General features: G+C 41.6%; 1 protein-coding gene across 1 annotated transcript in view; it reads left to right on the top strand.

The window, feature by feature from the left end:
• COL22A1 (collagen type XXII alpha 1 chain) overlaps positions 1–25,426 on the top strand; it is a 219,672-nt gene that overhangs the window by 149,728 nt on the left and 44,518 nt on the right. Inside the window, exons 27-40 of the mRNA XM_074860265.1 lie at positions 1,011–1,064; positions 1,486–1,521; positions 4,816–4,878; positions 6,818–6,871; positions 7,938–7,979; positions 9,868–9,900; positions 13,219–13,272; positions 13,800–13,853; positions 15,007–15,060; positions 17,096–17,149; positions 18,736–18,789; positions 19,777–19,881; positions 20,401–20,445; positions 23,066–23,143. Coding sequence (XP_074716366.1) covers positions 1,011–1,064; positions 1,486–1,521; positions 4,816–4,878; positions 6,818–6,871; positions 7,938–7,979; positions 9,868–9,900; positions 13,219–13,272; positions 13,800–13,853; positions 15,007–15,060; positions 17,096–17,149; positions 18,736–18,789; positions 19,777–19,881; positions 20,401–20,445; positions 23,066–23,143 — 780 coding nt within the window. The remainder of the gene's footprint in view (positions 1–1,010; positions 1,065–1,485; positions 1,522–4,815; positions 4,879–6,817; positions 6,872–7,937; positions 7,980–9,867; positions 9,901–13,218; positions 13,273–13,799; positions 13,854–15,006; positions 15,061–17,095; positions 17,150–18,735; positions 18,790–19,776; positions 19,882–20,400; positions 20,446–23,065; positions 23,144–25,426) is intronic.

Genomic DNA, 25,426 nt, shown 5'->3' with positions numbered 1-25,426 from the left:
TCTGTAGGTCTCTGTGGCAGAAAGACGGTTCTTCATTATTTCCTACTACTTATGCTCCATTTGAAAACTTCTATAAATGACAGATTGGGAAAAGTTTTCTCCTCTGCTGTCTCTGCAGTGGGAAAAGGGAGGTAGGAGATTCAGAGGTAGGAGACACTTTGGTTGACTTGCCATCACTATGTAAATAAGTGTCAAAGAATATGAAGGCTAAGCTAGGCTTTGGGGACGATGACACTCTATTGCAATAAGGACAACAGCTCTTAGCCATCTACTGCCTTGGACTGCATTGGCAGCAGTCTTCTTGTCTCTGATACTTGAACACTATGACCCCTTCTTGTTCCAGTAACACACTATATTTATACTTGCCTCTCTCAACTGAGTACACTGAGTGCTTGATCCCAGGTCTAGCAGAGTCCCCAGCTCCCATTTACTGATGAATAAAGATGAAGAATTTGGAGCCTAAAACAAATTTCTGGGGCTAAATAAATCTTTGGATCTATCCACAGCCCTGTGTAGTACCTACTGCACTTCCTAGCTATGTAGTGTGTTTCAGCTCTTAATCCACTGTGCAGTGTCCACTCTCCATGCTGACACCACCCTAGTTGAAAGATCAGTTTCAAAGTATTTACCTAAGAGGCCCAGTGGCCAAGGTCCCAATCCCATGATTATTTATTTTTCTTAGTAGAAATAATGTAGACTCTCTAAGCACATATATTTTGAAGAAACTGAATGAAAGTTTTGTTTTTCAGGTAATTTGCTATGGACATCTTTAATGTAACAGTGGTTGACTTTCTATTATTACAGAAATATTCCAGTAGAGTGATCAGTGCTGGAGATGTGATTGCAAACAGCACAAGAATGGAAAAACATTCCAGGAAACATTCTCACTTGGCTCTATTTACATCCTCAGGCTAATACTGAGGATCTGAATCAAAATATTCCTCACCATTGCCTGCAAACATGCTGCACTAGCAGAGGAGTTTGTATATAACTTCTTGTGTTCCCTGCAGGGAGAACAAGGGGAAAAGGGTGAGGAAGGCTTTCCTGGAAAACCTGGCCCTAAGGTAAGGAATTTTATTTTAGTTTACTGTAGCTGTTGAGTCAATCGAGGTTTCAGAAGGTTTTATACTGAAGTCAGGAGAGCAAGATCCGTCTAAAGTTGGAGGCATAAGAGGATGAACAGATGCGACTTACTGCCTTTCAGAGTTCATGATGTTTCAAAATGCCAAACATTGATGCTTCTCTCTCAAGTTTGCATGTGTAGGCACATCTGACCTGACCCTTGCATTGACTCCTGTGGTCTGGGTTCCCAAGCCATCAAGAAGGCAATTACAGTACCTTATGAGAAGTAGGTAGAAGAACATGGGCCAAGACCATAGGGGACACACTTCACTAATGAGAAAGAACTAATGAGGAAGTGTTACTACTTCCTGACCTGAAGGATCAGGTCCTTGCAATATTGAAGTTTTGCTTTTGTTTTTCCAGGGTGAACGAGGGAGCCGTGGCCAACCTGGTGAGCAGGTGAGCAGGAAAAATAGTCTTAACAGCAAGGCCTACCTGTCAGCACAATATAAAGTGACCACATGCAATAACAAAGCCATTTTCCAGTATTGAATTCTATGCAAATTATTTACATCTGTGATTGAAGATTCAACAGATGAGTGGATGAGGCTCATGGCTGGACAGAATAATGCAAAAATTCCAGAGGAAAAATATGCTAAATCAAATTTTTCATTCATTCCTGGAAAATTCAACCATCTTGTTCCTGGTGGATAGGGAAGGAAAGGAAGGCAGAGTGACTTAAAAGTGCTTGTGTTCCTTCACACCTCACATTAACCCAGGGTGCTGTTTCTAGAAGATGAGGAACTTGTCTGTAACTATGTGATGCAAAGGGTGATGCTGTCATTTCTAAGTTGTAAATGCTTGCTAGGAAATAACCCCAAATGACTGTTGGAAGTTACACAGTTATTTTGGTCTTTCTGTATTGGGATTTGGGTTTCAGCTGACAACGGCTGAACTAAGTGAAGAACCAGGGAAATGTCCTGTGATTTCCTAAAGCACTCATCTGTCTAGAACCCAGTCAAGACCATTAACCATAGATGTTAATGTTGTCATCCACATGCCAACTTTTCAACTGTACTATGAAAATCTGTAGAAAGAGAAATCCGTATAAAACAGACTCTCTTATATTTGGGCACAATCTTAGGATTTTGGGGTACAGAGTATATGCCAGCCTCAGAGTATCAGAGCCTCAGTCTTTTCTTACTCTTACCAGTCTCAGTCTAATCTTCTGCTACAAAGATGAAATGGGAGAATGGTCATGACCTCTGCTCCCATGTTGTCTTGTGCAATAAAGCAGAACATGCACCACAAACTGGCCTTAGATGGAGTAAGGGAAGAATCTGTCCATGAGGAGTCTCACATAGCAGCTTTCCATAAGGGGTTGTTCTCTCTCCATGACCATTTAATTTTAGGAATTGCTGACCATTTTTCCTATTTGTCAGAGTGTCATGGTCAGCCCACCTGCCGCTATCTACCCTTGAAGGAATAAGCTTCTGAGTCCAAGGTACAAAGTGAGGTTTATAGGGATAAGGCACTTAAGTGAATAACAAATACACCACCATGTGAGTGGGGACTATTCTGCTTCTATTCCAAAATTCCTTATAATCTACCTAATAGGTATCACTGAGTTCCCAGGAAAGTATCCTTACTTGGCATCCCAAGTAAGGGGAGATCACCATGGTGCAAGCGAGCCATTCCTCAGGAGCACTCACATCGGGCTCTCGTGGAGCCATTTCTGTACCCTTCCTTGATGGTTCATATGGTCACCACCCAGTGGTCTCATTTTGCTGTCACTGGGCAAACAAACTGCCAGGCTTGCAGTTGCTGGGCAAGCTGGGGACTCGTTGCCAGGCAGATTTGGGCCCAGTGCAAGGAAAGGTCAGACCCCCAACCAAAGTGGTGCCATTTGGTCTGGATCGTTCCCCCACACAGGGTTGTTTTGAATTCTAATACCACCTTACAAAACACTTGCCTCTTTCTCCACAGTGTGGTGTTCTCCACACATTTCATAACTGTTCTCTTGTGTGTCACCTCAGTCATATACTAAAATATTGAATGGTGCAGAACCTTAGAGGACTTCACTTCATATGTCCTCTGAATTTGACAGGAAACAGCTAATAACAGGTGTGTGAATGTAGTTTCTTCAATCAGTTGTTCACCATCCTCTAGACACCGTTCTTCTATGCTGTATTTCTGTAGTTTGCTAATGAGAATGTCATGTTGGCCATGTGTCAGATGTCTTACTAGTGTCAAGAGGCATCACATAAACGCTTCCTTCTTGTCTGCTTGGTTATCCTGTCAAGGGAGGGAACTGGATGGGTTTGACATGATTAGTTTTTAACAAATCCATATTGGCTGGTTTGTATTGCCTTTCTGTCCTTGAGCTCATACAAATTCATTGACATTTTGCTTCAGTATCTTTCCAGGGGCCAAAGTTACACCACATGTTTTTATTTTTCCTCTGAATTCTCCTTTTTTTCTCCCTTTAATGTTAGGCCCTCTGTTTGTCTTCATAATCTCTGGGATCTCACCATCAGCCGCGATCCTGTGGTGTCTCCCATAAAGCACCACTCCCTCTGTCACCAAATGTCACTGTCTTCAGAATTCTTCAAACATCACTCTGATGTTCCTACTCATACTCAGTCACCATAGCATCTTGTTTCTCACCTAATTTCTTCTGCAGACTCCTTGCACCTATATCATGATATTTTGACTCTTCCCATACTTCAGAGATAATATCTTTAAAGTGGGAATCACCTTTGTTCAGTATTCATACAGCACTTAGTGCATTTGGGTCCTGTCCATGTCTGAGATCATTTGTGATACTGCACTACAAATGCAGATAGCAGAATAATTATAAATAGGAAACCACATGGTTATTTTCAGATGACAAACTGGGTCAATCTGGAGCTAAATATAATTGAATACTCGATATATGTAGAACACATCACATGACACAGAGATCATAATTACTCCAATAGCAGGTATTATAAAGTAGAAACTCAAAGGTAAGGTTCAAACAGAAAGAAATCCGAATGTGCAATAGCGCCTCCAGAAAATTCTAGATGTGTTTGTCCAATATCTGTAACGGTCAGATTAATACAGTGCAGGTTTTGCATTTCCAGACTACACCAGATCATTAAAAAATAAAATAAAAGTTAGATTTAATTTTTTAACCTGCTTTTATTTGATTTTTTGGTCCTCCTACAGAGCTGCATGAAGAAAACAGGTCCTAAATTCCATGGTGTCAGTTAACAGTGTAACAGCAAAAAAAAAAAAAAAAAAGAGATCTTCGCTGCTGTTTTAAGTAATGATTTTCCAGGAATAAGAAATTATATGTTAATCAAACTAATCCCATTCTCTCTCAGCAAACTACATCTATAATCAATCCCATGAAAAAACTGGGGCAGGTTCTGGCCTACAGCATAGACCATATGTATTATGGTGTCACTAGGTATCAAGAAGAAAACATCTGCAGGCATGAGTTCTGAACAATTCACAGTCTAGTATCAGACATGCAAAGAGATAGCTAAATCAAGGTTTCATCCTTCCCAGCCCAAGGGCACTGTGGCTAGATTAGCCTACCCTAAAGAGCAGATGATGCATTTTTAACTGACAGGAGTAAGAGAACACTTTGGTCCACTATACTGCCTTTTCATTCTTAATTATATTTGAAAGTAAAGGGGTTTATTAGTAGAATCCATGCTTGATGTCTCTTCCTAGATTTCACACACTTCTTTGTCTTACTTTCAGGGTGAAGCAGGTCTTCCTGGTCCTCAAGGTTTACCTGGACTGAGAGGAGAAAAAGGAGATGAAGTGAGTGACTGAGCCATAGCTTGACTTTTTTTTTGACATTTGGCACCAGGAGGACTTATCTCGAGTGTCCCTAGATGATGTTCTCTTTTGGTGTGATTGCTGTGGTGAGCAGCTGATTGACATCCACAAAAGTCACCAAGTACCCCTTCCAAAAAGGGACTTGACTGCCTAGTGACTGTTCCTAACTGCAGCAGAGGTGCTAATGAGCAGTGTCTATCCTAAATGCAGAAGGTTATGACTCATGAGGCAGTAGAAGAGATACAGTGATCTTTAGGCCTTACTTTCAGAAATACCTGCCTGATTTAAGACCATTTAAAAAAATTAATAACAACAAAAAATCACAAATCACCCATGTCACTAAACCCTGGAGAAGGCTCCAGATGGTTGAATCATTTCCTGATGACCTAACTTCCGTCCAAGTCCTGGTGTCTACTCCTTCCCCTGGATAGCTCCAGACCTCCAGAGGCATTGACATACCGGGAAATAGTTGGATCAGGGGCATGACAGTAAATTTAGCCATGTAAACGAGGCCTGTACTCCTGGTTGATAACTGACTGCATGCTTGAATGTAAGCAAGAAGGATCTAAAATCAACTGAGGTCTTACCATTCAGTTTGCTATATTATATGTATTGTAGAGCATAGGTTATAAAATATATTCTCTCTATATATAAAATCATAGAAATGTAGGTCACATAGCTCCTATTTGAATGCAGGGTAAATACATTTTGTGTATACACTGTGAGAAGTGTTCACATCCTCCTTGTTAAGCATCTCCCATTCAGATGACCAGGTTACCTGGGCAAAATAGAGGTAGGCACCAGTCAATGGATGATTCAGAAATCTTTAACATAAACAAAACTGATAGTATGAATGTCCGCTTTGGGTCTTAACTCCTGTTCTGGTGCCTCTCTTGTCCAACTAGAAAAAATCTGGATTTTATAATTGCATCACAGAATCATTCAGGTTGGAAAAGACCCTTGGGATCATCAAGTCCAACCATCAGCCCTACTCTGCAAAGTTCTCCCCTACACTATATCCCCCAACATCTCATCTAAAAGACACATCCAGGGATGGTGACTCCACCACCTCCCTGGGCAGCCTAGTCTGTTATGGAGGCTCCCAAATGAGCAACCAACTATTAACACAGTTAACTAGCTCTCCGTAAATTACAGGTTCGAATGTCTGTGAGAGGAGAACAGAACAACTTTTTAGGGTTTAACGGCAACCCAAAACGCAGAACAAAGAATTCTATGGGGTTTAATGGCAACCCAAAATGCAGAACAAAGCCCCACTCCCTAGGGTTTAATGGCAACCCAAAACGCTTTATCACTCACCTGACAAGTGAGGGCTCTCAACCTTGAAGACCTGCTCAGGGCAGTGTCCCAACCCAAGTCACCTCGAGGAGTTTCCTTGGGCAGCGTCCTGACCCAAGGGGAGAGTCCTCGACTGCAGCGTGCTGCTCCAGCGGACGAGCTCAAAATGGCTCCCCCAGGGGACTCCATTTATAGCCAGGCCGAATCTGACCTGTAGTCAATAGCGGCTCCCATCGGCTAAAGGCCCCAGTTACCGCGAGGCCCTGAGAACAAAGACAATCAGGAGCTGCTGCACTTCAGCAGCCAAGAAGCTCTGCTTTCATTGGGCGGGTGCACCTGCCACATATTCCACTGTCTGACCACTGCTGCATCAGGCAGCAGGATCTTCTACATGCAAGCTGATTTAGGACTGGTGCTTTCCTTTCCATGAACTTAATTGCTATTCTTTGGCTTTTGAAAATAGAGTAGATTTTATGAAGCCATCTCCAAAATGTTACATTTTTAATTGCTTGCACCATACTTTGGAGGACAGGCAAGATCAGCTGAAAGTGTAAAATATTCTACTGAGACTGATGCAATCAAATCAAAACATGCATATTTCCTGTTTTCTTTTCCCTGCTTTTAGGGAGAAAAAGGTAAAGACGGTCTCCCAGGATTGAAAGGTGAAAGAGGAGAAAAGGTGAGTCATGAAATGAGCATGCTCTTCCTTAGACAATTGAGGAAAAGAGGCAAGGACACAGAGACAAGTGATAGAGGAGAATATCTGAGGAAGATTAGAAACATTAGAAATCTGTTATCTGAGCCTTTCTGAGAAGCAGCAGAGAAAGCTGTGTGTGGGACAGAGACAACCATTTATTGAGTAATACAAGAAATTGTAAACAGATGATGAAATCTAAGGACAGTTTCTTTAATTCAAGGAAACTGTTTTAAAATTGTCTGATAAGAATGAGCCTGAAATTAAATTCTAGAGAACTCTTCTTTGCCTGCCTGTGATGTGCTAGAACAATAATTTAAGGAATGGTCTGGGCTTCTGCCATCACAATACTATTCATTTTAGTGAAAATGAAGGAACTGGACAAAGGTGATGTCCAGCAAAATTTACATTCAACCACTGTGAACATGAAGGTGAAGATGAAGCACTGACCTTGCAGATGCCTATGGTTGTATAGTGAAAAATTTGCCCTCATTATAGTGTCAATAGCCAGCAGGAAGTGGGTGCCACTTTGTTCTTCCTAGGATACATCAGCCCGAAGTTTACCAGTGACTTTCACCATCTGTGGAGGGTGAGAACTGGATTTAGAAACATATTTTTGATAAAAAACAAAGCTTTTTTTTTTTTTCCATCTGCAGAAGAAGTTTATCTAAAACATATTTTTCAATCTAGAATTCTGATCAACATTACCTTAAAATGCAAATCAAACTCCATATCACTCCTGCACTGGATGGGGTAACATTAGAAATTCATTGACCTGTGAAGTCAGATCAATGATAAAGTAATAAAGTGATAAAGACAGCAAAGTGAGAATCCTGTATGCAACAAAGCAAGGACAGCACAGATTCTGGCCAGAGCAATGGGATAAATTCCACCCAAAAGAGAAGTGCTACGGGATTTTCACTGTCACCGAGCTGACAAGTTGTCATTGGGTTACACCTCATCTGGTAATGTTGCATCTTCTAGCTGATAATGTTGAGTTTTATTTGAGCATCTTTTTATATCCTTAGTTATATTTTTCTCCTCTCTCTAGGGTGACACAGGTTTGCCTGGACCACCAGGTTTACCTGGAACAGTAAGTAAGATTGTGTTCTGTGCTGTAACAATATTTAAGGCATCATCACACTTCCTGCACACAAATTCCTCAGAAGCATAGCTTTGCAAGATCCCTACTTCTCTGCAGAAACTGTAGGACCCATTTACTCTGAGGTTATCTCCCTTTGCTTCAGGAAAGCAATATCAAGGTGTATTTGGTCCTTTTATTTTTGGGGAAGGTTGTGCCCTCCTCTGCCTCTTTGTAAACAGCATTTTTATATGCCCTTGCCTTGTGGTAGCACTTAAATTGAATTTGTGATTTGTTTAGCAGCTGTGGGAGCTGTCTGAAGAAGGTCATGGCTGAAAACAGGGAGTGTGTTCATACAGATTTTCCAGGGTGAGCTAGATTTTTCCAACTGAGACCTCAGGATAAGACTAGCTCTGAACAGATACCTGTGAACAACCGCTTGTCTTCTTGGGGAACAACTCACCTTCTTCCAGGAAGAATACAGGGTTCCACTTCTCATTGACATGAACTTAAGAGGTGGAGGATTCAGGTTCAGCAATGCTGTAGCCTCCCAGAACCTCCATTGCATGCAGTGCCGTGCTGTGCTGTAACCCCAGAGAGACCCTCGCATCCCAGAGGTCATTCTGGGTTCAGCACTGGATCCAACACACAAACCAGTCATACCTGATTGCATGTACCCTTTCTGCTAATTAAAAAAACCCAAACAAACAAACCAAAAAAACAAGAAAATATCAATTTATTGTTTTAAAAATGAGCCTGCAGAATTACTTCTGGGATCATGAGCATAATTACAATGAAGTTCACTACAGGCAATTAAACCAGCATTCACTAAATGTAAATAAATAAACCTCACAGTTCCCTCCAGCAAAATCTGAGTAAGCAGCTTGGAGTAAGCACTAGGAACAGACCTGTTGTTGCAACAGGAGGGTTTATCTCAGTCACAAATCCTCCAAAAAATGGCAGTTACCCACTTTTCAGCTCTGCTCACCACCACTGGTTACAGCTGCCACATTATGGAGAGAATTCGTATCAAGAGCTGTTGGTGAAAATCAAGGGCCTACAGACCTTCATGCGACAAGGGAGGAGGTGTTATAATTTATTCCCTGACATTAGTTGGGCCTCTTTAGTCTGTGCCAAAGGGTGCTTCATGGTATCATGTAGGAAGACTCCATGTGTATTACACAAGAATGATCCAGTCTCAACACAAAGGATCAATCTGTCTTAGTCAAGACAGAGAAGGCAGCTTACAAACACAGTACAATATGGCTAGATAGAGAGAAGATATGCCTGACTGCTCAAGCTTCCTGTGTTTGTAGGGAGAAATTATTTCTATTTCAGCTGTAAAAGTAGGTGATGGTTTTGACATAGCCTCATTTCATAAAGGATTAGTTTTATCAGTTTTGATAAAAGATACTGCCTCTCTCTACAAAACTTGATCATTTTTTTGTGGGTAGTCCTTCAGGATAACTATGTAATGCCTAGGATGACCATGTTGAGATGTGTATGTCTTGTACATAGTACAAAGCAGAGACAGAACACACCAAGCTCAGCCATGGAGTTCGGAAATTTAGTAATACTGAAGATGGCTCCAAGAGGAAAAGTGAGCTGGAGATTGCTATCAGTAAACTTGCTAACAAGGTTAAAGATTGTTTGTTTTTTCATAGCAGTGGGACATACAGGATGTTTTTGAGTTTATGTTCATATTTCACATACTCTAGGAAATGTCTAATATTTGTGGGCTTTTTTCCAAACAGCCAGATGTTACAATGAGTTGCTCACTTACAAACTTACTGATGGATATATGGAATGTGTAATCTGTAATGACAAGGAGAATACATAAATTATTGCATTTCAAGGAAAATAGGCAATGCTTCTTTTAACAATCCGGTTTCTCTTTCAGACAGCCTTCTTTACCCCACACCCTAGGATTCCTGTAAGTAACATCTCGAATAAACATGGCCTCTGGCTTATTACCTCTGGTATCTGATAGACACACAGCAGCTTAGTATTTTCCATGTTATTTAAATGCTTTCAGTCAAGAACTCAGCTGGAGTCTGGTTCTGAGCAACTTCACCATTGTAACCAGCCATGATGAGAAGCACACAGCTGTCCTGGTAACAGCAGCATCCAAGCCAGCTGTGGCTGGGACACAGCTGTATGCTGTCCCAGCTTCTTAAATGAAGAGTGCTTACAGCACATAGTGGGAAATATCTGGCATTATATAGGAACACACCATTGGTACGTGATTAAGCTTGTTAAGGATCAGGAGGCTTTATGGCATATATTAATGGCAGAGGTATGCTGTAAGAGTGCCATTAAAAAAGAAAGTGCATATGCCAGGTTCTTCAGAGGCTGAGGAAGGAATGTGAGGTAGTACTGGAAATAGAGGCAAGACCTCTTTGGTTCACTTTTTTCCTTGGCTTGTAGTTTGCTATTATATTGTAAGGAAATATGCAGAACAATGACATCTTCCATGGTCTTTGTAGAGCTACAGTCACAGAGGAGTTCTCTGTTTTGCTCTGAGCACTTTACTCTTGTAAATGAGCTGCAAGACAGTAAGGAATAAAAGGACTGAAGTGTGTCAGCATGTCAGGTCACTGGGATCTCTCCATGTGCAAGATGAGTGTGGTGATACTTGCTGTAGCACAGGTCTGCACATCGCATTGCAAGCTTTGGGAGGAGAAGGGGCAGTGAAGATGTAAACCTTTGGTGTACAGCTCTACAAATGAAGGTGTCAGAAGGTGGTAGTAAGCCTTAGGTGAGTGTCATGGGTTATTTTATAGAGGCTGCAGGACCAGCAAGGTGCTGAAAGTTGTCATGCTCTCTCCAAAACACAATACCTGCCATTGCTTTCCATTGAGTAGGTGGTGTATAGTGCCAGAGAGAACTTACACAGGCAGTCACAGGAAACACAGCCTGGATAGAAGGCAGCAGCACTATTACTCTATTTACTTATTATTAGTTAAAATCAATTTCATTTAAAACACACCTTAGTAATTGTCAGAAATAGAAAATCTCTGACCGAGTGAGTCTGAGCTCCCATTTACCCACCACCACAGCTCTGTTATGTGTTTTGGGTGCAGCCTGTGCTGTGAGCTCTGCAGAAACTTGCTAATGCAGCAGGGCAGTAGGGGGGGGATCAGCTTCTTCCATGGGGTGCAGGCTAGTCAGTTAAAATAATTAAATATTTCTTGGAGATGGGGTGTGTGAGAACCACAGTGGTGGTCAGGTATGATGGTTAGGAAGAAGCAAAAAACAGTAACCAGGAGATGGCTCCTTACTTTGCTTTCTGTCTCCCACTGCAGCTGGGCACAGGTGAGCCCCCACTGCATTTGCCTTCCTTTAAGTGGCACAGAAATGACTAACACATTAATTGACACTACAGGAGGACACTGCTGAGAGCAGGTTAAGGCAGCTGTAAGCCCTCATCTGGCCCAGGTTGGTAGCAGCTGTTAGCTGTCACCACAGCATTTCTGTTCACTGAGCTGTAGGAAAGAAGTGGGTGGCAGTGGATTAAGTCCAGCTGCCAGGGACTGAGGTCTCCACAATGTGCAGAACTAGCAGACAGTGTTAACAGTCTCAGCAGATAGTCCTGGGTTCGGCAAATTTTGAAGGACTCAGGCAGATTTGCTGGCAGGTTGGGTTAAGAAATGCTGCCTCTACCTGTGTTTGTGGCTGTGCAAGGACATTAGACTGGAATTTTGGCGATTTTACATAACCATGCAAGTCAAGTATTTAGGAAGAAGTGGGAGAAAGGAGAATATAAAAAAAACCTTCTTCCCTTGTTGAATTACTTCTTCCCTTTGCGGTCTCCCTCCACTACCACTTTTCCCTGGTAATACGTGCCCTTATTCCCACTCAGTAACACCATCCCTGCCTAAAAATTTATTGTCGTATGGCTGTACTTTGTTGCTCTGCTCTCTCAAAATGGTTTCAGAGCTTGAAATATCGTTACGCAAAGCAGCTTCCAGGCACAACCATACAGGTTTATTGCATAGTAGCCTTTGCTTGAACTACTTTAGGTGGTGCCGTTATCTTTCTGAAGGCCACTAGATGGCATCAGGGACTGCCCGATTAAAAGTTGATCTAACGGGGTGCTATTTGTAGAGTAAAATTCCTCCTATTATTTATCACAGATGATAATATTTATTCATAATGCATAATAAATACAGACATAAGTAATATTTATGCAGTTACATTTATTTTGTCTGTTAGAGAATCATTTGCAAATGGACTTTGAATTCCCAGGTGGTGTAGAAATGATTGGCAAATAGCTGATGTGAATAAAATTCAAGCTTATTTGTCTTGGGCTCTGCATTTTGACTGATCACTATTCCTTGCATGTGTGTGTAGCTTAAATCACTGATGTTCTTACTCTTCCTTGATTGCATAATTGAAACACTTTGTATGATAAATAATGAATAAGTAATGATTGCTGTTGCCTGAATACGTATGTTCATATAAATATATAAATATGAATTTTCATGTAGTGCCTGGTTTATTCCAGCTAGTTCCATAATTGTGTGCTTTTCAATTTAGAAAAAGCAGAAATATGGATTTATTGATTATTGTTGTAGAGCTCAGAACAAAGCTGATGAACTTCTGTCTGAAAGCATCGTCAATTTATTGTAAGGAAGAAGATCAGGAATAAATTAATCCGATTAGTCAGTGATGGTGGTGCATGAAATAATGTACTGACTTTGCAGGAGGGAGCCGAAGTTGCATGAATGTGTGGAGATGTTAACAGAACTAGAGATCAGGAAAAGATGCATAGTGCACATCTCTGAAAGTGCTCAAGATGAGCCCCTGAACACTTCTCTCTTATAGGTGGAATAGGGAACTGTCTGTATGTGGGATAATTTCCCCAGTTGTAGGATGGCATTAGGTCTGTGGTCCTACAGAGAGGTAGTGCAGTGGTGCTGGTGCTTTTGCACCATCTAACCTTTTAATACATTGGAGCTGAATTGATCAAATTTTGGAGCGGTTAATGACTGTTCTCTGTGATGGAAAACGGTTATCTTTTTAAATTGACATTTTTGCAATTATTATCATAACAGTCCGAGAAGTCTAGACAGTGTCTTAGTGTGTAATACCAGTTTTGATTCACTGATCTCAAAAGCCTTTAAAGAAGGTACTGTATGTCATAAATTGATAACTGATTGAAAGAGCCTTCTTGCCAAACAAGACTAGTGTGACTTCCAGCCATGGAAATAGCTTTTATTTCTGTCTATGTCTTATTGTTTTATATCAGGGTGAACCTGGACCAAAAGGGGACAAAGGAGATCAAGGGACGAGCGGAGAACCTGTAAGCACAGCCAAGTGTTTCTTCACTTGGTTTTGAACATTAGCAAGGAGAGGACATGAGAGCTGCCTGTTTTGGAGGGAGAGGGTGGGACATGCTCCTTCCATAGTTGGGATGCTTCTCTCATCAGAAATGGCCACAGTGGTGCTTGGCTTTGTACTGACTGTAGAGGAAGCTACATGACTACATCAATTTAAGCACCTAATTTATAGCTATGGGCCTTAGTAGCTGAAAAGAGGACTATGGGGTTTGCTAAACAGAGCTTGGCTGACAGTAAAGTTGTACAGGATTAATTAAGGGCTTTTGAAGTGATGTGGCCCAGCTAAATTGTGTATTTGACTACTCCGTTTGTATTCTGGACTGTTCTTGTTCTGGTTGAGCCCCCAGGAGAGACAGAGTCCTGTGCAGTCACAGCCTCTGTAAAAAACACCATTTATTCTCTTAGTGGGAGGAAGGAGAAACGTCTCCTGCTCAGGAGAAGAAAGGAGCAGTTTCCTTCAGCTCCTTCACCTCTCCCTCTGTTTTTGCAGGGATTACCTGGGGTCCCAGGTGAACAAGGTGTCCCAGGACCTGCAGGAGTGCAGGTAAGAGGGCTTAGCCTTGAAGAAAATCTGTGACATAACCAGAGAGGGGTGTCTTCAAGGTCTATATCACCGTAAATAATTCTTCCCCTGTATACCAACAGCCCATTTCTCCTTCCTCATTGTTCTAAGTTCAGGGACTTCTGCAGAGGTATTTACTTATGCTGGAGATCAGGACAACATGAGGAAAATCAAAGCAGAAACATAACATCTCTTTAACATGATCAGTATTGTCTGAGAGACTCCTTCCATCTTCAGGATCCTTCAAGAGGGCATCTTGTATTGATGCCACTGACCCACAGGTCTCACAGATAAGTTACTGCAGTACATTGCCAAAACATTGCAGAGCATTCAGATTCAACCCCAGCCCATTCGAGCTTGAATGCACTATGGCTCATGTGAAATGGTTTTATAGTCTCGGTTTTCTTCTGAAAGTTTCTTAGCTCACGCCTATTATTTCCAGTCATCGCTGAGGTATGTTTTCATGTCAGCATGGGTGGGCGTCCACTCTGACACCATCTGTGCTGTGCCCAAGCCATATGTCAGCTATTACCTGGGCATCAACAGCTTAAACAGGTTAACAGCAGTCTTAGCATTATGAAAAAAACAGTAATATCATGCAACTTTTAACTAACATCTGGTAAATGGGGAACTGTTCCGTGAGTAGACTCTGTCTTGCCAAAATCCTTAAAAAAAGGCTACATGGTATGTAGGACTGGGACAAGCCCTCCAAACTGTGATCTGTTTTGACCATTTCTAAATGGCTATTTTTTGTATTTGAGAACTCCAGGCAAAACTTCCTCTGTGCAGGGAGACCATCACAGTTGAGCTGGAAATGAAGTAGCTGGTAGGCCTGAGGATAGGAAGGAGTTTCACCCAGATGAATGCCTGCAAGTTTCAGCCTCCTGTGCTGAGAAACAGCTCTGAGCTGATCAGTCATTAGTAATTCTTCTTATGTCTCAGGGTTTTATTTTTATATTTCATTTTCTCACTGCACAGAGAACTGGGAGCCATTTCCTCAGCCGTTAAACTCCTCTGTGAATTGATTAACAAAAACCATTGCCTGGTACACGTTCAGGCATCTTGAAATGTTTCTGTCTGGCAGGCAGTCTTGTCCCATCTCTAATCAGCTGGTATCTTTCTTCTTTCTGCACAGGGTACAAAGGGGCAGAAAGGAGCCCGAGGAGAAGCCGGTGCCCCTGGAGAGTCTGTGAGTAACTGCTTCCCTTGCAGCATTTTTCCCTGACAGTAACACACCTGAAGGGACACTGAAGTCAATGCTTTGCAGATTTGCAGTCCCAGGCTGCTTGGGCACAGGGCATGTCCTAAACTGCAGCTTGTAGAGTCGCTGCTTGTGGGCAAAGAGGTACAGCTGCACCATACAAATCAATGCCCCAATCGGCCCAGCTCTAAATTGTGCATCTTTTGTTGTCCAAGTCTCTCCCTCTGTAACAAAATGCCCTCTTTTCTGGGTGAGGTGCCGGCAGAGCTTCTTACTGCACTGCGATATCAGCCCAGCCCAGGCAGCCAGCTGGTGCAGGGAGCTCACGTCTCAGCAGCAGCCTGAATTAGTTTTTGAGCACGGTTGGTTTTAGGCTTCTTAGTCAATTCTACTTTCTTTAATACAGGCTCATCAGCAGAGGAATCATCACATACCACTTCTGAGGCATGTGTTGTAGGGAGCGCTGCTATTGTCTGACTGTGTGCTAAGGAACAGCAAAGGATTCAAGTCCCGTTTTATTATTGTGAGAGCATATAAGCCCTTTGCGGCTGAATAAAAGGCCACATACTTTCTTTGCAAGCAGAGAAAGAAGACTGAAGAACTGTTTGAAATAAAGATTGAGAGAGAGGATGTTTGTGTCTGGGAGAAGGAGGGAATAGGAAATCCAAATTAAGCATCCTAGAGCACTGAAATTTCTTCTCCACCTTTATGTTCATGGTTTTCCTTCTTGGGCTTGTTCTTAGGTGTCATCTCTAGCAGTGTTTTGACCCTAAACTCTGAACTGCCTGTCCCCAGCTCTCTTTCACTCTTTTTTGAAGGACTCCTTAATCTTTTTAAGGAGAAAAAAAAAAAAAAAGAAAAAGTCCCCCTTCCATCAAACAGATCCATTGGTTTTATTTCTTTGTATAATCTGGTGGCTCAGAGGATACTAATGACAGGGAAAGGTATATGCAGGAACCTTTTCTTTTGCCATCCTTTCACAGAGTGCAACTCCTCCAAATGTTTCTGTTAGCTCATAGACCAGGGACCATAAATAACACAGAAATGAGGAAACCTTTAACTCTTTTCTAGGGAGCCAAAGGCAACAGATAGACATTCACTTTGTGAACAGCTGTGCTGTGGAAGATTTTCATCATCTCCTGTTTGCATTGTCCTTCTGCAAGACATTACTGCTCAGCGCTTCAAGTAGAAGGGGTTTCTCTGTACTCTACTCCAAGTCAGATGTTTTTAGATAGTCTGTCTGGTTTGCCCTAAATGGATTAGGTATGCTAATAGAAATCCTTTTCCTTGCTAAGCTGTGATGACAGGTGAACCCTGGCCAGTGCAGGGTGATGAGGAACTACAGAGGTAGCAGCTTTAACCTAATACGGTCAAGTATAGAGGAAAATATCTAAATATAGCCTGGTAACCCCAAACATACACCTCTATGGGGACATAAATCCCCAGATAGATATCCTCTCATGGCCCCCATGAATTTTTGGGGACAAACATGGGCTTCCCCTGTCCCCCATGAATTTTTGGGGACAAACATGGGCTTTCCCACCCTAAAAAGCAGACAGAAAAGACCTTCAATTCAGAACTATAACACTCTAAATGGTTTGTGCTGTTCATCTACTTAGTGCAGATGAATGTTTTCAGGTTTTGTTCCCCAGAGTAGAGAAAGGTAGAATTGTCAACAAAGCATATTTTTTTGACCTAGATTTTTATTTTAATGATAAATCAGCATACTTTCCTCTGTTCTTTTGATGTTTCAGGCCCTGACTTTTCTTCCTGTATCTCAGCTAGGTTTAGGATTTATTTTGATGGAAGGTAATTTTAAGCTCCCAAAGAGAGTCTTCATCCATTTTGTATTGTTTGATGCTTCTTTACACTACAAAGTGTTTTGCAAAAATGCTATTTTTTGCTTTATGCTTGTACAACACCTTGTCTGACATGAACTCCAATGTCACTTGGAACATCTTGTTCCTATGGTGGTAAAAGTTGTGAATTACATAGGCACACACGTTTCATTTTCTTAAAACAGGGTGTGACTGGACCAGCAGGGCCCCCAGGTCCAAGAGGCTTGCCAGGAAATGTGGTATGTATGCACCAGTGTATTTGTTTTCCCATCTCTGCCCTGATTTCTTTATTTAATATGTTTAGTTTTCCCTTCCACAGGGTTTACTATCAGGGTCAAAAGGCTGTGTTTCATTACACTTTTTTTATCATTGAATTGAAAGATCTGGAGGCATCTGGGAATGGTGTATCCATGAAACATATTCTCATATTCATTTCTAGCAAGAGGGAGTCATGGAGCTGCTTCATTCCTCACCAAATAGTCAAAAGTGATTTTTGCTGCTAGCTCTTCAAGAAAAAAATTGCAGTGTTTATTGTCTCTGGTTTTGTTTCATTTACCTTGTTTTCATTTGTTCTTTCCTTTTGAAACATGACTTCTTGATATAAAAATTGCAGGGTAAACTCCCATTTTTATTATGAAAACGTGTAAGTATTTGATCCTACAATCAGAGCGTTGAAATCAATACGGTGTCCTCCTTACCTCAGTAGGTGTTCATCACCATTATTAAGTTGTGCATGACAGAGCTTTTCATGTTTGCAAAAGAAATCTTTGGACTAACTCTACTCCCTGCTCCGCTGGTGTAATTTTCTTTCTGGTGCCTGAGGCTTCTCTGGGTTTACACTGGAGTAAGTGTAAAACAGCAGTTAGACCCCATGTAATAAGGTATTCAGGCACAGTGGTTTAGCACAGAGGGCTCTTTAGGGCAGAGTTCATTACCTGGGCAATCCAAGAAAGCTTAAATTGTCTTTCTACTAGTTGTTAAGATACATTTGGTTTAATTGTATTAATGTGGTGATTTATTTTCAAACTGAAAGATGATATTGAAAATGAAGACCTTTTCCAATTTCATATTCCTTTAAGCAAAATTCTATACCAGTAATACAAATATATTACCTCTAAAAGCTAATATGGTTGGAAATAATTTTTACTGGTGCAGAAGGGAAAATAATTATTGGATTCATCCTGTGAGGTCAATCCAATCTTACTGGTGCCAAGATACCATTTCAAATCTTAAAATGGAGTACCAATCCATAATGTGTTTTGGTGAGTTAGGAAGTAACAGCATTTAATTTGGAGCTCTAAATCATCTATATTTTGACAAGGAATCCTTTGAGATTTGCCAAGACATGAAAAGGATTGAAAACTGAAATAGAGGGTAAGACGAACATAGCTGCATTTTCCAATGTATACCTTTGGAGCATAACAGCCATAAAAAAAATTAATATTGTGAGACTTTTGGCTTCTCTGATACAGATGTGATGACTGAGAGTTTGTTGGTAATGGATTAGGAACTGCTGAGGATTTCACAGAAAAAAAAAAATAGTTATTGGTAGAACGAGAATGCACAAACCTGGGATTGGCTCAATTTCTGCTTTTGCTGCTCAGCTCTTTTTTATATTAAAAAAAAACCCAACACTCCTTTAAGCACTTGATACACAGCTCTTCTGTGGTGTTCTCTGGATTACAGGTTGTCTGTACTGGGAAATGTAAAACTGATACTAATCCTTGAGGTAGTTTGTACTGAACTCACAGGTCTATCCATTTGTTTTAGAATCAAATACCGCCTAAAAAGAAAGTTTTAAGCTTTAAAGTTCTTTTCTCTCCAGGGTGTGCCTGGAGACCCTGGACTACCAGGAAAGGAGGGAGAAAAGGGGGAAAAGGTGAGTTTTGTTCTTTTATGGGTTTTTTTATTTTCTTCTTGGGCATTTTAAGCAACCTGGGACAGAAGCAGTCTGAACTGGGAAATTATTTCGTAGGTTCAGAAACGGTTCCGAACGTAGGTTCTGAATGGTTAAGACACATGGGCTCATTAGATCATCGTGTCTGACCTCCTCTATTACACGTGCTATAAGGTTTTCACCCTGTTGCAACTTTATAATTCCCCTAAAAAAACCACTGAGATACAACTGGATACAGTGAAGTCACCACTACACATTTTGCAATGATGATCTTCTGTCCTCATTGCCTGACAAGAGCAGGGATTTGGTGTTTTAAGTACCTCTTACTTATCACTGTAAATCCAAAGCTGGAAGAAAAACTGGCTTTCATGGTTAGGAAACTGAGATGTTTGCTTTTCTGATAAGCTGTTATAACTGGACCATTAGTTCAGCTTTCCAGTGCATCCTCACTTACCTTTTGCCTTCATTGCCTAACTGTTATGTCCCATCTCTTAGCTAGCCAGTGAGCTTTCTGAGGTTAGGGGTTTGTGATTTGCTTATTTGTTGCACAGTGCCCAGCATGCTGGAGTCCTGGTCTTTGTTTACTGGAGTAGGAATGATTAATCAGAAACATGGCCCCATATATGCATATATACAGGGTTTAAAAGGGGATGAATCCCAACCCCTTCAGTCAAATCATCTTCCAGATAACTGAGATCTACTTCAAGGTCATGTATGGACCAAGGGCTCTCATATAGCTGGTTCCCAAAACATCTTGAAGTCTCCTTTTACTTTCCTTAAGGAAAATTACAAATGCTTTGAGATTACTGAAGGAAAAGGCTTCCTGTAAGAGAGCGTTTCCTATGATACCAAGAGAAATTCAGATGAGAAGACTAGAGAAAGTGCATATCTTTCAGTCCCTATGAAAGACCTGAGACAGGAATAGCCTTTAATATGCTACTAAGAGTTTTGCTGGATTGTCTTCTACAGGGTGATCCTGGAAAAGAAGGAAAAGTGGGTTTGCCTGGGCCAGCTGGTGAGCCAGGGCCTGCTGGAGAGCCAGGGTTGCCTGGCAAGGGTAAAGATGGAGAACAGGTAAGTACTGCTGGCAAGCTTTGGCTTGAGTAGTGCAGTGTGAGATAGACGAGCATGATTTCTGCAGAATGGTGGGTCTGTGGCAGAGTTAGGCTGCACTGTCACAAGTGCTCACAGGCTGTCTACCTGAAGACACGAAAGGACTGGCTGTGCAAAATGCTGCAGATCACAGTGCTGCATCCAAAAAGGCAGAGAGAACTGAAGCTGTATTTCTGAACATTAAACCCCCTCCAGTGTGCCATGGTGGCCACTGAAAATGGAGACCTCCACAAGGAGTAACTATTGTCCTTGTGACCAGTACAAAAAAGATTAGTTTGGTGGAAGTTCCCTAAAAGCATTTAATTCTAGCCAAGTTAGCAGATTATTTAATTTGCTTCCATGTTGTCAATAAAACATTGCCAGACGGTGTGAGACAAGGAGGGGGGTGATGGGGATGCTTGCTGTCTTGACTATCTCAAAGTCCAGGGTCCTGTTTGGCTGCATGGTGACAGTTTTCTGGTTTTGGCTCTGTCACTTTAGGGGCAGAGAGGCCCACCAGGCTTGCCAGGACCCTTTGGACATAAGGTGAGTATGGACTTTATTATGGACCGCTTTTCTCAATTGCTGAGAAAAAGTTATGGTGAAAACATGGTCTGTTTTTCACTGAAAAATAGAGTTTGTGAAGCTGTCACTCAAAACTGCACTTCTAGTCTTTTAGGAAGTTCCTTTCTTTATGTCTGTAGATTTAAATATTAAGATATGAATTAGCTGTGTTCACTTTCCACATTTAAAATTCATTCCAGCATTATGTGAATTCACCACAGACTAAGGCACATTTTCAGGGAAACTGTGACTGGGGACCTTTAATCCATGCAGCTAGAGAGAGACATTGCATAGCTAAAGGGTGATCTACTCTTGAGACCGCCTGTCAGCCCCTCAAAGAGCATTCCTCCATAGCTCTCATTTCCTTCACCTCTCTCCAAGGAGGATGTGAATTATTTTCCAGTGGGACCAGATAGTCCTGGTTTGTCCTCCTATATTCTAGTTAAGGCAAAGACTAGCTAGCTGATGAGGTTAAGGACACTAATTTTTTCAGCTGAAAGTAATGTTTATTCCCTTATAAGTACCCAGCAAATAGAGAAAAAAAAAATAAAACAACAAAAACTTTTGCTTCTGAGAGCATCTGGATTGTGCTTGAATCTTCAATCAGACATGTCAGAAATTCTCCTCTTTGAAATGTCCTGATCTAGATTGGAAGAAGAATAGCACGTTGAAACAGATTCTGTAAATGATATAAATAGGAATATAGCAGCATGACACTAGGTCCAGCTAGGTCCCATATTTCTGAAATAACCACATTGCTATGAAATCTTTTCATTTTGCTGCATTCTGTATAAATGCATTGTAGTCTGTTGCATATATCTTTGACAGTTCAGAACACACACACAATAATAGACTGAGAATTAATATAAAAGTCAGAAAAAAACCTAAAAGAAATCTCATGAAATATTCTATTCAATATCAACACAAGATGGTAAGAATCTTAATTGTGCATGGGAAAATACTATTGAACTTTTTGTTTTGAAATTATGTTCTTGAATAAAATAACACATAAGGGATATGCTGGAGTTTTTGAACTAATCAGAATACATGGTTTCTTATTGTCCTTACACTATTGTTTCTTTGTAATATAAGATTAGGAAAGAGAGAAAGAAAGAGAGGAAGAGAGGAAGAGAGGAAAGGAAAGGAAAGGAAAGGAAAGGAAAGGAAAGGAAAGGAAAGGAAAGGAAAGGAAAGGAAAGGAAAGGAAAGGAAAGGAAAGGAAAGGAAAGGAAAGGAAAGGAAAGGAAAGGAAAGGAAAGGAAAGGAAAGGAAAGGAAAGGAAAGGAAAGGAAAGGAAAGGAAAGGAAAGGAAAGGAAAGGAAAGGAGGGGAAGGAGGGGAAGGGAAGGGAGGGGAGAGGAGAGGAGAGGAGAGGAGAGGAGAGGAGAGGAGAGGAGAGGAGAGGAGAGGAGAGGAGAGGAGAGGAGAGGAGAGGAGAGGAGAGGAGAGGAGAGGAGAGGAGAGGAGAGGAGAGGAGAGGAGAGGAGAGGAGAGGAGAGGAGAGGAGAGGAGAGGAGAGGAGAGGAGAGGAGAGGAGAGGAGAGGAGAGGAGAGGAGAGGAGAGGAGAGGAGAGGAGAGGAGAGGAGAGGAGAGGAGAGGAGAGGAGAGGAGAGGAGAGGAGAGGAGAGGAGAGGAGAGGAGGAAGATATTGCAGTCTGAATTGGGTGGGCAGAATCCATGGGTAACAATTTTTCTATCATGCTTCTCTATAGCTGGAAATAGTGTAATAATAAATAACATAAATAAGATTCATTGTTATAAATCTACTGCCAACATGAGACCGAATCTCACAACTGCAATACAATCCATAAAAATCTTATTTGATTTCTCCCTATAACAAGAGAACAGACGTTAAATTTAAGTACTGCAGCTGAATTATTTCTTAATCTTCTGCCTGCAATGCCTATTAAACAGTGTCAAGTAGTTGTCTGTGCTCTGCAGGTTTTACTGTGGAAAATCCTGTTTTCTAGAGGGGAGGTCTCTCCTTTTGTAGTATAGTCCTCTGGAGAGAGTTGTAGAACTGTTGAATTATTTTTTTTCAAAAAATTGTTCATACAGTTCTGTGAGTAGGCCTACATTGATTAAGGAAAAGAAAATATTAAGATGTAACCGAACATCCCTAATTCCATTTTCCCTGGATAAATAATCTGTATTTAGCAATGTTTGCAGGTTAACCATCTACCATAGAAACACAGAGAAAGAAGAGTGCATTATGGTGCTTAGTGTTTCCCCAAGCCAAGGAGAGTGCCTAATACCCTGCAGGCAATTGCAAGTGCTGGAAATGGGATGCTGTGCACTAAAACCAATTAAAATACTTGTAGAGGCTGTGTTCACGCTCAGTTATGTGATGTGGCACACATTGTCCTTGTGTGGGTGCTCACAGTGGTGGGCTGGGGCTTGCGTGAATGAAGGGGGCAGTTTTCTTCACATGATATGACAGTAACTGTGCCATATCCCCATGCTGACACAACCTGATACCGTTCCTCCGTGGGCAGGATCAGGTCGGGATGCATCAGTGTTATGTTCTGTGGTAAAACCTGATTGCATTTCAGCCTATTTCCTCAACAATGCACAAAGCCTTTAACTTCTTCCTTTGTTTCAGGGTGAGAGGGGAGCTCCTGGCCTCCCTGGACAACCAGGAGACAGAGGCGTGCCAGGAATTGGGCTGGCTGGACCTCCGGTAAGTAGCAGGCCCTGCTGCAACCTGTAACAAGGCAAAACTTACCCATCACCCTCTGGGGAACGCGTTGCCTGTGCTCACCTGTGCCAAGAGCATGTGGGACATTTTATCCTCTGAAGATGCAAACCACAAACTAGTCCAGAGGCTGCCATTCATGACTCAGATGTCTACACGTCTGTTGTGAGAGCTCTTGATGCATTTGGTTTAGTTGACAGAGAAAAGCAGAAAAGTGCTATAGGAGTGATTGATATCACTGTCTGTTACTCCTGACTTGTCTGCATCATCTTGACACGTTGGCTGTGGATGTGAGTTGAGATCTGTGCTGAGACAGCAGGTCTGGTCTACTGGGCAAACGTAAACTTGCTGTCACCCTTTTAGAAGGGATGAGTGTGACACACATGCCCACATCAGTGACATAGTCAGCACTCTGATAAGGAAATACAAAACCAGATTTCTTAAATTGCTGCCTTCCAAGAGACCCATTGTCCCCATAATTTCCCACAAATATTTAGTTGGACCTCATCCAGCTCTGCCCTCACCTCCTGCTTATCAGTAGGCCACAAGATGTGTCTGGGAGTCTGCTCTGAAAAGTTTCAATTTTCATATCACTGGGGTTTGATCATTCCAGTACTTGTCATGAGCAACTCTTCTTGAGATGAGGGGGATTGGGGAGTGCTCTGACTGTAGCCCTGCTCAGAATCCTCCAGATATGCACTGAATTTGCAAGTGAAATATATTTAGGAGGAAGTAAACTTTATTCCTAGCTGTAATCGCTAGAGGATATATGAGACCTTGCATTTTTTTTTTTGCAGCCCCATTATACTATACCAATCACAGTCAATGTTTTCATTCTCTGGTTATCTAGATGTTTCCCAAATAGTATAGGAAATTACCTTGAAATGATAAATCATATTGCTGTGTAATATTGGTTGACCAATACAGTCTGGGCTGCATCAAGAGAAGCATGACCACCAGGTCGAGGGAAGTGATTCTCCCCCTCTACTCTGGTCTCATGAGACCCCACCTGGAGTAGTGTTCAGCTTTGGGGCCCCCAATATAATAAGGACACAGATCTGCTTGGGAGAGTCCAGAGGAGGCCACGAAGATGCTCAGGGGGTTGGAGCACCTCCCTTATGAGGACAGGCTGAGAGAGTTGAGGGTGTTCAGCCTGGAGAAGAGAAGGCTCTGGGGAGACCTTACAGCAGCCTCCCAGTACTTAAAGGGGCTACAGGAAAGGTGGGGAGGGACTCTTTGTAGTGGTAGGACAAGGGGTAATGTCTTTAAACAGAAAGAGGGTAGATTTAGATTAGATATAAGACAGAAGTTCTTCACTGTGAGGGTGGTGAGACACTGGCACAGGTTGCCCAGAGAAGCTGTGGCTGCCCCCTCCCTGGCAGTGTTCAAGGCCAGGTTGGACGGGGCTTTGAGCAACCTGGTCTAGTGGAAGGTGTCCCTGATCATGGAAGGGGGGGGTTTAAGTAGATGATCTTTAATGTCCCTTCCAACCTAAACCATTTTATGATTCTATGATTAATATTTGCTTTTACCATGCTGAATACTATATAAGGTAAAGCAGACTGGGTCAATCTTGTTTCACACTGTGTCTGTGTCATGGCCTTCATGGTCCTCACAGGGTTACCGATGATTGAAGATTTGCTGGGTGTTATTTGTTATGATTTATCTAAGGAACAGTGATGTTCTTGCATTTCTTAATGTTCAGTCATTAATACTAAAATTAAAATTAAATTAGCAAGTGAGTATCTGGCTTGTTTGAAAGTCACTAGGCTGTGGATAATTTTTAATTACTGATTTTTAGTTTCAGTACAGGGGTAGATGAGTTCACTTCTGCATCCTGATGTACAGCAGATGACAAAGTTATTCTTCACTGGGCTTTAGCATCTGCATATCCATGAACACAAATAACTAAGAACTTGATTCCATATGTAGACATCACTTGTCTTACACTAGAATATTACGTTTTTCAGTGTCATCATTGTTTGACCACTGTCAGGATGAGTCGCCACCTACTTACCACACTATTTCTGATTGATTTGTTTTTAATTATTTAATCTGCTTCACTAAATACTTTCTTTAAACAACTATTATGATGGTTTTCTCCACTGTAGATTCATCATAACCTCAGCTTCAGTGCAAAGAGTCTGGAATTTCAAAACACTGTATAACCTTGAATCCATCAGGCTTTCACAAAGAATAAGTCCCACAAAAAAAATAAAGTCAGTGGAGCTGCTTCAGCATACTACACACTGAATTAAAGGTGTCAGC

This window comes from Strix uralensis, chromosome 1 (genome assembly GCF_047716275.1).
Source record: "Strix uralensis isolate ZFMK-TIS-50842 chromosome 1, bStrUra1, whole genome shotgun sequence".
Classification (NCBI taxonomy): Eukaryota; Metazoa; Chordata; class Aves; order Strigiformes; family Strigidae; genus Strix; species Strix uralensis.
Note: the sequence above shows the minus strand (reverse complement) of the source record. Positions and strands in the feature narration are given on the sequence as shown.